General features: G+C 40.6%; 1 protein-coding gene across 5 annotated transcripts in view; it reads left to right on the top strand.

The window, feature by feature from the left end:
• Nucleotides 1–12,401, top strand: part of zmym2 (zinc finger, MYM-type 2) — a 160,372-nt gene extending 147,971 nt beyond the window's left edge. For 3 of the 5 annotated variants that reach the window (XM_078545484.1, XM_078545482.1, XM_078545483.1), the window contains 4 exons: nt 535–649; nt 7,051–7,293; nt 8,326–8,446; nt 11,527–12,401. In XM_078545484.1, coding sequence (XP_078401610.1) covers nt 535–649; nt 7,051–7,293; nt 8,326–8,446; nt 11,527–11,731 — 684 coding nt within the window. In that variant the 3' untranslated portion in view covers nt 11,732–12,401. Of the gene's footprint in view, nt 1–534; nt 650–7,050; nt 7,294–8,325; nt 8,447–11,526 lie in introns of those variants that run through there. The other 2 variants (XR_013577108.1, XR_013577107.1) reach the window with 1 other exon arrangement.
• The last annotated feature ends 688 nt before the right edge of the window (nt 12,402–13,089 follow it).

Raw genomic sequence — 13,089 nt, 5'->3', positions numbered from 1 at the left:
AACAAGCCTGTTTTGCTGAGATAATTGTGAAGTGGAATGTTTAAGAACTCAGACACACAGTTTCTTGGAATCAATTCCAGGGAAGTTGTTATCATTTACAAGAGCCATCCCTAAGATTTATTCCTGGTACAAGTTCAGAAGAGCTGTCATTCTTGTTTAGATGATCAACAAACTGGAGAAAACCCTGGAAATGGACAGCCTTCTGGTTATACTTTTACCAGACTACTAGAAAGAATGTTGCTTTTGATTCTGATTTATTTAAAGAATCTGTTTGTGTGTCTAGTATGTATTGAACGGTCAGCCTATTTTCCATAATGCTTTAAGCCTGACTGAACTACATTCCTATGTTCATATTGTTTTGACACCACAGTACCAAAGGGCTCATTTGAAATCTGTTTCATTACAGAACAAAGTTCTGACACCATCTAACACCATCACTCTTGTTTGATAGATTATGTTTCACAGTTCCATCTATCTTTGACATTCTGGACTTTTGCTCACAGAATTATTGCAGTTTTATTTTTCCTTCCACAGTATCTATATGAAAATGATAGGAATGATGACATATTTAGTGACCCCTGTTACCACACCTTTAATGAAGCATTTAACACAATCTTGAGAAGCTGGCGACCAAGTATTCTACCAAACGGTAAGAAACTAAATAACGTTTATGGACATTTCTCTAATAATGCCTTTCCGAAACAAATGCGCTAAACTTTTCATGTAACATATACATTCATTTTGCTACGTAGGTATATGGAAAGATTTAGAAAAATCAATGTACTTCTGAAAGTCGATAAGATACAGGCATTATTTAATCTGTTAAGATTTTGGGTCACACTTGCACTCTCAATCATAATTTTACTAGTATGTAATTGAGCATATATTTCATTAGAAATTAAGACCATGATTGATTAAACTTTTTCTGAGATTTGCTAAGGAAGTTCCATTCTGCAAACTTCTATGGCAAGCAAGAATTGCAACTTTCTAAAACTTTATACTGTCACTTGTGGAAAAGTGGAAAAATAGCTAAATGCCACTGTTCTTGATTTTCTGTTCTTCGCAATAAGAAAGCATTTAGCTGGATAAAAAGAAGTTCTGAAAATAACTGCAATGCATTACTTTAATGTCCGCTTCAAAGCGCATGCTGCTCCTGGGGCAAGTTTGTTCAGTAGAATACCCTACCTATAATAGCAATTTATCTATGTGACATTTTCCATACTTTGTTTCCCCAATCAAACGCCTGACCATCATTCACTGTTCTTTTCTGTATTTCCATCCTGCAATTAGAGCCTTGACATTCACAATCATACTGTGCATTATCACAGTAACATCCATGCTTTGAGGGAAAATGGACTCTCCTGACGCTGGGCCTACATCTTTCTCTGAAGAACAGAAAGCCATTCAGTTCCTTGAGCCCATTCCACCATTCACTGAGATCATGACTGATGTGCAACCAAGCTCCATTTACCCAACATAGTTCCACATCCCTAAATATCTTTGGATAGCAAAAATCTATCACTCTTGCAGATTTAAATTTATTAATTGAATTAGCATTGATCACATTTTATGGTCAAGAGTTCCACACTTCTACCACCTATTGTGTGAAAAACTTTGCTAACTTCTTTTCTGAATGGCCTGACTCTGATTTTTAAGATTATGTCTCCTTGTCCTAGACTCCCCACCAGCAAAATAAGTTTTTCTCTACTTCCTATATTGCAAAGACGATAAGTTTATAGTTTATAAAACAATGAAGTCTATAAATTATAGTTTATAATTATACCAGTTTATATAATCCTTCCTTAATGTAAGACCTGGTAATGTTTTGGTGAACCTTCACAGCACTCCTTCCAAGGCCAATATATCCTATCTAAGGTGTGATGTTCAGAATGGTGCACAGTAGCCTGGTTTCCTATCTCACAAAATCACACAGTGCAGAAGAGGCCCTTCGGCCCATTGAGTCTGCACCGACACATGAGAAACAACTGACCTACCTACCTAATCCCATTTACCAGCACTTGGCCCATAGCCTTGAATGTTATGACGTGCCAAGTGCTCATCCAGGTACCTTTTAAAGGATGTGAGGCAACCCACCTCCACCACCCTCCCAGGCAGTGCATTCCAGACCGTCACCACCTTCTGGGTAAAAAAGTTTTTCCTCACATCCCCCTAAACCTCCTGCCCCTCACCCTGAAATTATGTCCCCTCGTGACTGACCCTTCAACTAAGGGGAACAGCTGCTCCCTATCCACCCTGTCCATGCCCCTCATAATCTTGTACACCTCGATCAGGTTGCCCCTCAGACTTCTCTGCTCCAACGAAAACAACCCAAGTCTATCCAACCTCTCTTCATAACTTAAATGTTTCATCCCAGGCAACATCCTGGTGAATTTCCTCTGCACCCCCTCCAGTGCAATCACATCCTTCCTATAATGTGGCGACCAGAACTGCACACAGTTCTCCAGCTGTGGCCTCACCAAGGTTCTATACAACTCCAACATGACCTCCCTACTTTTGTAATCTATGCCTCGATTGATAAAGGCAAGTGTCCCATATGCCTTTTTCACCACCCCACTAACATGCCGCTCTGCCTTCAGAGATCTATGGACGCACACACCAAGGTCTCTTTGTTCCTCAGAACTTCCTAGTGTCATGCTGTTCATTGAATACTTCCTTGTCAAATTACTCCTTCCAAAGTGTATCACCTCACACTTTTCAGGGTTAAATTCCATCTGCCACTTATCTGCCCATTTGACCATCCCATCTGTATCTTGCTGTAGCCCAAGACACTCAACCTCACTGTTAAGCATCCGGCCAATCTTTGTGTCATCCGCAAACTTACTAATACTACCCCATTCTCTCTCCCCATTCCAGGCTAATGACCCAACTTACCTTCACAGCTACCTTGCTAGCTTGCTAACTAACATTGTAAGTGATTCACTCTCCTCAGGTGCTATCCCCCTCCCTTTCAAAACCACCTTCATCACCAGCTGCTCAAAAACTCACTTTCGATCCCTCTGTCATTGTAAACTATTACCCTATCTCTCCTTTCAAAACTCCTTCAGTATGTTTTTATTTCCTGAATCCATGCCCACCTTTTCTACAACTTTCAAGTTTGAATCTTTCCAATCAAGTTTCACCCTGCCACAGTACTGAAACAGCTCTGATCAAAATTGGAAATAACATCCTCTATGACTGATGCGTTGATGCAGCCTTTTACACTGGTTGACCACACCATTCCCTTTCACTGCTTCTCTCAATCTCAGTGGGACTGCGATCACTTTTTCCACTCCTGCTTATCCAAGTTTAGCCAGAGCACCTCCAGCAGTGGTTTCTTTTCCTGCCTGCATACTATTGCCTCCGGAGGCATACAAAATAGGAACAAAAGTAGGCCATTCAGCTCCTCCAATCAATAATATCATGGCTGATCTGTTTGTGTTTCGAATTCAACATTCCCATCTATCCCCAATAACCTTTGACTCCCTTGCCTAACAAGATTCTATCTACCTCCCGCCTTATAAATATTCAATAACCTCACCTCCACCACCTTCTGAGGCACGGAGTTCCAAAGTCGCACAACCCTCTGGAAGAAAAACATTTTCCTCACCTCTGTCGTAAAATGGCAACCCCCTAGTTTGAAAACAGTGCCCCCTAGTTCTGGACTCACCTATAAGAGAAAACATCCTTTCCATGTCCACCTTGTTGAGACCATTCAGGATCTTATATACTTCAATCAAGTCACCCCTCACTCTTCTAAACTCCAGTGGAAACAAGCCCAGTCTGTCCGACCTTTCTCCATAAGACAACCCGCTCTTCCAGATATCAATCTAGTAAACCTCCTCTGAACCACCTCTAACATATTTACATCTTTCCTTAAATAAGGAGACCAAAACTGCACACAATATTCAAGATGTGGTCTCACCAAAGCCCTGTATAACTGAAGCATAACATTCTTACTTTTATGTTCAATTCCTCTCATAATAAAGGATAGAATTCCATTAGCCGCCTTGATTACGTGCTGTACCTGCTTACTAACTTTTGTGACTCATGCACTAGAACACTTAGACCCCTTTGCACCTCGGAATTCTGCAGTCTTTCTTCGTTTAAGTAATACTCTGGCTATTCACTTTGGCAGGAAGAATAAAAAAGCAAAGTCAAGAACTTCACATTTTCCCACATTATGCCCCATCTGCCAGATTTTTGCCCACTCACTCAACCTCCTATGTCCTCTTCACAACATATTTTCCTACCCATCTTTGTGTAACCTGCAAATTTGGCTACCATGCGTTCGCTCCCCTCATCTAAGTCATTGATATAAATTGTAAAAGGTTGAGGTCCCAGCACAACCCCTGTTGGACTCCACTTGTCACTGCCAGTCAGAAAAGGACCCATTTATCCATAGTCTCTGTTTTCTGCCAGCCATTAAATCTTCTGTCCATACTAATATGTTACCCCCTACACCATGAGCTTTTATTTTTCGCAATAACCTTTGATGTGGCTCCTTATCAAATGCCTTCTGGAAGTCCGAGCACAGTATGCCTACAGGTTCCCCTTTATCCACAGCGCATGGTACTCCATCAAAGAACTCCAATAAATTGGTTAAACATGATTTCCCTTTCACAAAAACATGCTGATTCTTCCCGATTACCTTGAGTTTTTCTAAGTATCCAGCTATAACCTCCTTACTGATTGATCCTAACACCTTCCCCATGACAGATGTCAAGCTAACTGACCTATAATTTCCTGTTTTCTGCCGCCCTTTCTTATAGAATAGAGGTGTTACATTTGCTACTTTCCAGTTTGATGGCCCCCTCCTCTTCCTTATTGATATACAATCTACCTGACAGTAGCTATTCACCTCATAAGAGGTCAACTGCCCCCTGTTTAATACTGTTTAATGGGAATCCCTTTAACCTCCGTTGCCTCCGTACCAAAATTAAACTGACCACCATAGATATACATGATCTACAGTTTGCAAACCACACTTGATCTCTTCAATTCTACGTACAAGAAACTTGAAATGTTGCCAAAAGAAGCTCGTATATCAACCCACACCTGGTCATCAAAATATTCCAGCTCCCATATGTTGAAGAAGAGATGCTGGAATATGTTGAGCACTTCTCATACCTCTGCAGCCACCTTTCTCAATAGGCCATCGTTGACGAGAAGATCAGCTGCGCCAGTTCAGCCATTCACAAACTACAGCAGCAAGTGTTTGACAACAAAGATCTCCACAAGTCAACAGTAGTCCTATTGTACAGAGCGGTTATCATCACCATGCTCCTGTATCGCAGTGAGACCTAGATTGTGTATCAAACAAAACTTAAAGGCACTAGAGAAATTCCATCAGTAATGTTTCTGCTGCATCCACCAGATTCAGTGGAAGGACCATTGAACAAAATACTAGTGTCCTTCAAGCCACCTTCCCAAGCATTCAGGCAAAACTTCTACAAAATCAACTTTGATGGACTAGATATTGTGTCCAGATGGCTGAAAACATCTCCGTCGCCAGGACCCGTTCTTTCAACTCTCAAATGGCCAACATCCTAGGGGCAAACAAAGGACACAACGCTCCTTGAAACAGGGTGAAATTGACCTTAATGACTGGGAGGAGCTTGCTACCAAATATTCAGAATGCTGACAATTTGTCCATCAAGCTGTATCACACTTTGAGTCCCAACGTCTTAATGATGAGACAGAGTGGCAGCAGTGAGGGAAAGAAAATTAAATACTATATTCTGGAACCCACTACCTCGTCGGATGTCCTGCCCATGTGCCCAAAGATATGCGGGTCAAGAATCGGCCTGTTCAATTACATGGAGACCCATGACAGAAACTTATGACCCCGAGTAGAAGCCGCCCTCGAATCGAGGGGCTGCTGACAGCTGGCCCTCGGTGACATTACCTGAAGACGAGATCAGACAATACACAACTCTCTCTCTCAACCCCTGCATTGCCTCTGTTATATTGATTTCCGTCCCTGTTCCAAACACCATCCCATAACTACCAACTCCAATCCTCTCCCCAGCAACAGACTTGGCTTAGGCTAGTCTGTTCACAACCTTGCTGCCACAATTAACCCCGAAATGAGCTTCTGACCTCATGCCATCACTAAGACAGCCTATTTCATCTCCGTAACTTCATCCCTGTCTCAGCTCATCTGTCGCTTGAACCCTCATTCATTCCTTCATTACTCCTAGACTTGACTTTTCCAACGTGCTTCTGGCTGGTCTCCCTGCATTCTACCCTCCATAAACTTGAGAACATTCAAAATTCTGCTGCCTGTGTTTTAATTTGTCTCATTCCCCTATCACCCCTGTACTCGCTAAACTACATTGGCTCCCTGCCAAGCGACGTCTTGATTTTAAAATTCTTGATCTTTAAATCCTCCCATGGCCTTGCCCTTCCCTATTTCTGTAATCTCCTCCAACCCCACAACCCTCCAAGTTATCTTAGTCTTCTAATTCTGGCGCCTCAACTGTGCTTGGTGGAACATTGATGAGTCTTTTCAGTTACTCATTTGGGTACGATAATTTTTAACTGAGCTTTGAATATTGTTTGAAGCAAATGGATGAGCAGAAACACATCTAGTCAAAATGACGACACAAAAGTTTGAATTTCTTGAAGCAACTGTATCCCTAAATGACTGTTTACCTCTATGCACCACTTATTGGGTGGATGAATGCAAATTGTAAGTGGAAGTTGCACTTGATTTAAAGAATACGGCGATCATTTTTGTGGCAGGTAATTTCGCATAGAATGCTGCGGTTTGACCCAAAGATAATCATGATTGAAGAAAGCTTGTATGGTTTTGAGCGGGAAAATTAGTTTTTTTTCTTTCAAGTGTAATCTCAATTGCAAATTAGCAAAATTCTTGGATTAAAGAAATATCAAATGGGTAATTTGCATGCTTCTAATGTTTAACTTAGTAAATTATCTTTTGGTTTACTGGACATGTATGATTTGTAGATATTGTGCATGAGAATCTTATATAAACATATGCCCTGTTGCATAATTTGTAATTTCTGTTTTCTTTTGGCTGTTCTTTAGGGTCAATATTTTCACGTGTTGAAGAGGATTATCTATGGAAGAGCAAGCAGCTAGGGCCTCAATCACCATTTGTTCTTCTTAATACTTTGCTATATTTTAACACTAAATACTTTGGGTTAAGGACCATTGAGCAGCATCTGAGACTTTCCTTTGGAAATGTTGTCAAGCAATGGAATAAAAACTCTGACAATACTGTATGCATTCGATACGAGGTACCTGCTTTGTGTACAAATGACAATCAAGGTAAGGTTTTAGTTTGGATAATAAACGATTTTCTGCATATTTTTGGAAGACTTCATTGCCCCTTCAATAATGTGTTAATGGAGATCAATTATACGTTGCACAAGTTCATTTTATTAAAAAAAAACTGCATTTTGTTTGCCCTCTGGTGGGCTGAACAGTAAAGATCATTCATAGGTTATACACCATTGAAAACATATTGGGGTTGATTTTAACTTTTGGGTTAACGTCAGAGCTGCTGGCCAAAGCTCTTTTTGGAATAATGCATCATTTAAATGAAACCAGCAAGTTGTGAGGGCACTCTGGAGCTTGCTGGAGTCGAACCACCTCAATAATTCATGGCCTGGAGTCTGGCAACAAAATAAATCCAGGAGGGGGCTGTTGCTGTCGCTGAGTGGGTACAGAGACTGCTTTGCCCAAATTATTTTTGCTCTTTCTAAGAGTGCCAAAATAATTTGAACTTTACATTTCCAGGGCTTCTTTGATGCCATCGCTTGTGAAACTAGAGAATGTGTGGTACATGCTCCAATGAATTCTGATTTAAAATGGTGATCGGGACATCATAGAGCCCTGATTTGCATATTAAAAGGGTCCTACTGCTACCCAGTGAATAGGCTGTTGTGAAAGCAGCAGCTGGCTGATGGTCGGCATTAATAGGTGGAGAGTTTACCAATTCTATTTTGAATCTATCAAGAATTTTAAGTTTGTGACAATCACAGAAAATTCAGAGTACTGAATGCTGTAGTACTTTAATTTTAATGGTGGTAATGAGTTTGAATCTCTCGTTAAAAACCACACTTGTAGCTGTAATGAGGTGTATGCATATGATAGGTTTTCTTGGATTGAACACTGAAGCCTACAGGAATCCGACTTAAAAATTGGAATATAGTGAGATGCATACCAGCAATTCTCAAACTTTGGATCTGAATGAGAAAGTAAGAAGCAACAGGCTATGCAGCCTAATAATGATTCATTTGTATTAAAACGGTACTTCGGAAGTATCTTCAAACTTAAATCATTATGCCGTGTTTTCAGATAAAATTACACCAGGAAAGAGAAAACGTGAGGAGGATGATCCTGTATTTGAACAAAGGGAAAACTCGGCAAATCCATCAAGATGTCCTGTAAAAATGTTTGAGTGCTACCTCGCAAAATGGTAAGTTTTTTGACTTCACTGCATATGTTCTTTTCTACACTTAATTTCCTTTATAGCAAAGCCAATTGTTTTTTTTATTCTTGGGGTGAGAGCATCTCTAGCAAGGCCAGCATTTATTGCCCATGGCTTGTTGCCCTGATACAGTTGTAAATTAGTGCAGACTTTTCTTTTTGTATTCTTTCATGGGATGTGAGTGCCTCTGGCAAGACTAGCATTTGTTGCCCATCCCTAATTGCCCTTGACAAGGTGGTGGTGAGGTGCAATATAGCTCCAAGTCATGATGGTGGGAGATTTGGATGGGAAATTTCAGGTGGTGGTGTTCCCATGCGTTTGTTGCCCTTGTCTTTCTAGATGGTAGAGATTGTGGATTTGGAAGGTGTTGTCGAAGGAAGCTTGCTGCAGTGCACCTTGTAGATGGTACACACTGCTGCCACTGTGGGCCAGTGATGGAGGGAGTGAATTTTTGAAGTGGTGGATGGGGTGCCAATTAAGCGGGCTTTCGCCCTAGATGATATCAAACTTCTTAAGTATTGTTGGAACCACACTCACCCGGCAAGGAGAGAGTATTCCATCACACTCCTGACTTTGCCTTGTAGATGGTGGACAGGCTTTGGGAGTTGGGAGGTAAGTTACTCACCATACAACTCCCAGTCTCTGACCTGCTCTTGTAGCTACAGTATTTATATGACTGGTCCAATTAAATTTCTGGTTAATGGTAATCTTCAGGATGTTGATTATAGGGGATTCAGCAATGATAATGCCATTGAATGTCAAAGGAAGATGATTAGCTGCACTCTTATTGGTCATTGCTTGACACTCATGTGGCACGAATGTTACTTGCCACTTATCAGCCCAAGCCTGAAAGTTGCCCAGACCTTCCTGCATATGGACACGGACTACTTCGGTTTCTGAGGAGCCACAAATGGTACCTAACACTGTGCAATCACCAGCGAACATCCCCTGTTCTGACCCTATGAAGGGAAGTTCATTGATGAAACAGCTGTGATGCGTTCCACCCATCTCTCCCGTAGTTTATCGCAGTCATGATGACCTCACCTCCCCTTTGTTTTCATTGGAGCTGTTTTCTTTGCTAATGAACCTGTTGCCTTTTTGACCCTGTCATATGTGCCCCTCACATTCCCTGTGATCAAGGACATCTAGATATTCTGGCAACGTCATAACCAGCAGTCATTGGTGCACCACTTAGCAGTCTGTTGGACTTTACTTTGAGCGGCTCTTAGTGCATTCAGAGTTTTCTTGCTCAGATGTCTCATAATTAATGAGAGTGGGCCGTTTGGTTCAATGACAGATTCCATCACAGTGATGTTAGCCTTGAACCAGTCAGCATTTTCCACTCTTGCTTCCCGTATGTTGAGAGTGCAGTATTGAAGATGGTGTCTTGAAGTCACGTTCCATTTCGCTTCTGCACTCTGTTTGGGAATGCCAGATAGTGCCTGTTCAATCAAGTCACAGCTAAGACCTTTCTTCCTTTGTTAGACTTGTTGTGACCACTTCACAGTCATGTGCCGAGGCTTGTGCAAGTCACATCCACTTGAGAAAAACCTATCCATGTTGTGGAACCAACACAGTTGACTGTAGGCCCACCAGTCAGAGGACGGAAAGTGATATTTTTTGCAATTTTCTGCAATTGCATGTTCTTTGGCTCAGTACTACCCACCAGGGCAGACAACAAGCTGCTAATGGTTTGGAGTCAGCTTAATGTGGCCTAGGTACCTGCAATCTCAAAACAGATTTTAGTCTTCCCCCATACAGAGCAATAGAAGGATTGATATGCCTTGTAAGCAATCACTCTGGAGTGTTCATTCCTTTATTAACCAATTATTATATTGTCTTATATTAAATGGAGAAACATCTTTATTGATGATGGTAACTGGGGTTGGGCTTTGGCTTTAAACCAGTGCTTCCCAAGCTGTTTTCTGGTGTCACCCTATTTTAATGCCTCAGACTGTGTCTGACCCCAGAGTGAAAGTTTGAGGGGTGTGAGAGTTGTTGAGCCAGGGGTGCAGAGGGGAAGAGGAGTAGAGGGTTGGGTGGGGCGGTGGTTGGTGTTGATGAAACAGATGTCTCTTCCCCAATATCATGGCTTTGTTCCTTCCTGATAACATTGTCTGGCCTTACTAATCTATCACAGCTTAGCAAGTTTATTTTTTTTTAAACTGAAAACAAAAGGTTCTCCCTTCAGCTCTGTCCACAATTTTTCTCAGGGCACCTGGTTATTTTGGGCAAGCCTCAGCATTAATTCTTCCAGCACAGTCACTTCTGTCTTTCAACAGATGCTGCCAGACCTGCAGCATTTTCTGCTTTTATTTCAGATTTCCATCAGCTGCAGTTCTTTGCTGTTGTAAGAATGCAGCATTGCTTGATTTAGTTCTGCAAAATTAAGTCTGGTAAATAACTGATGAGAGGTGGAGAACAACTAGGATCATAATATAAGCAAGTTCGACATAGGAACAGAAAAGATAATAGTGGAAGATAAGAGAACTGGGCAGAAAGTTCAGCAAAGAAGCCAACGGATTCACAGTAGGGAATCTAAATTGATTACAAAATAATCCTGTCCAGTGAAAAGGGGATGCATCAAGTAAAGTAACACCTCTCGGTACTGCACTGAAATGTCAGGCTAGATTATGCACTTGACTGTGACCTGAACTCTGAAGCAAGCATGTTAAAAGTAATGCTCGTTTGGCGCAGTGTTAATAATTTAGAATTCTGGAATCTTGCATACAGCATTGAAGAAGGTGTTTCAACACATCGGGGCTGTGCTGGCTCTTTGAAAACCATTCAATTAGTTGTGCTCCCATTTTCCCATGGCCCTGCATTTTTTTCCCTTTTCAAATATATATGCAAGTCCATTTTAAAAGTTGCTATTGAATCTGCTTCCACAAGCCTTTAAATTTGGGTTTTTCATTTCATCCTATTTTCCCAATTGTGTACACCAGCTTCTTTATAAGTGGAGTGCATTATATATAGAAAAAAGTAGGGGATGTGAAAATAATTTACTGTTTTTATCTGAATCTATTCTGTATTTGACTCTGTTTTATAAATTACTCTTCGCTCCATAGCCCTCCAAATCTACAACAGCGAACAGACCTCTTTTATCTGCAGCCAGAACACTCCAGTGCCCCCGATGGTCCCATTTGGTACTCCAGTATCCCTTTGGACCGCAACATCTTGGAAAATATGCTTGTACGGATCCTTGTGATCAAGGATATATATGAAGAAAATGAAAGGGACAATTCTGAAGTAGACGAAGATGATATTGATTGAAGTTTCCCTATCTTGCAAAGAATCATGACACTGTAATGTCAGGCCACTAGAGTTTAATACAGGAAAACAATGGTGTGCATTTCCTGGAATGATCCTCTATAACTGAGCTTGTAGCAATATACCCAGATTGGGTATTATGTAAATAACCCTAAATGAGAGGAGAATAGCGGATGTTAGCAATCTCCCTAGTGACTTTTAGGATATGTATACTTCAAAACAATTGCTTTCACTTAAGTTTTTTTAAAAGATTATTTATTGAATTGGTTTGTTGTCAGAAAGCATTTCCATTTGTAACTTTTTACATTACAAACTAAGGATCTCAAATGTGTCATGTGTAATTTTTTTCTGATTTGAGGAATTTGCATTAAAACAAACTACAGTGTTTTGAAATTTCCCTGCAGAAGGGATAATTTTAATGGGTGCTATCTCCCCCCATAAGGGTGTGCATCTATGTAATTAATATAGTCTTAGCACTATAAATCAATTTAGAGCTAGCCTCCTGATGGTTGTCCTTCCACAAATGTACCAGTTGGTGGAGTTTTCACCACAGATTCTGTAAGCATTAATTATTTGTTTTGCTGATGGATGGTGCAGTCTATTTTAATTCTCTGTAAAATAACTGGTTTTATGGAAAGAAGACCTGAAATAAAGAATTAAGAGGATTACTGAATACTGGCTAAATGTCATAGTCGAGGAAAAACTTAATAACCTCAAGGAGGAATCTATATACTCTGGTGCCATGGAGAGGGAAACAAATTAAGTATGATTGGTTGATATTTTTCAACTGTTCGATTTACAGTAAAAATGCAAATCAAAAGCTATGTTATACACGTTTTGAATGGTACATGTACATCTCATATTTGGTGAGTGTTGCATAGACCTGATTTGGAGATAACAGTTCCTGTCTCCATGTGCCTTTGTTTATCTGCCATGTGATTACTCTCTGGTCCTCTACCAAGGAATATCTGTTTCGGAGCTTATTCTACTCTGATTTTCATTGCCTTACTGAGTACCTGAGCTTTATGTTTTCCCACGTACACTTTTTTTTTGTCTTCCATCAATTAAGCTCTGAGTTTCCTGCAGTAGAACTGAGGTGCAATACTAAAGCTGGCAGGAGGGCACATCGTCAAGTCTGGTGCTTGTTTGAATCAAATTTCTTGCAGGAAGAGCGTCAGTAATTCTGTCCTTCTCATCTTATGCCCCACATTTAGATGTTGTACTTCTATGTGTGGAGGTTTTATTTGCGTTCAGATATAGAGAGGAAAAACAGACATGCAATACCAAAACAAGGCCTTATTTGTGGTAGGGGTTTAAGATGCATTATTAATCAACATGAGAACAAAAGTTGTGAAATTGCA

The sequence above is a fragment of the Cetorhinus maximus genome, chromosome 7 (assembly GCF_964194155.1).
Source record: "Cetorhinus maximus chromosome 7, sCetMax3.hap1.1, whole genome shotgun sequence".
Classification (NCBI taxonomy): domain Eukaryota; kingdom Metazoa; phylum Chordata; class Chondrichthyes; order Lamniformes; family Cetorhinidae; genus Cetorhinus; species Cetorhinus maximus.
This window is presented reverse-complemented; position numbering and strand designations above follow the sequence as displayed.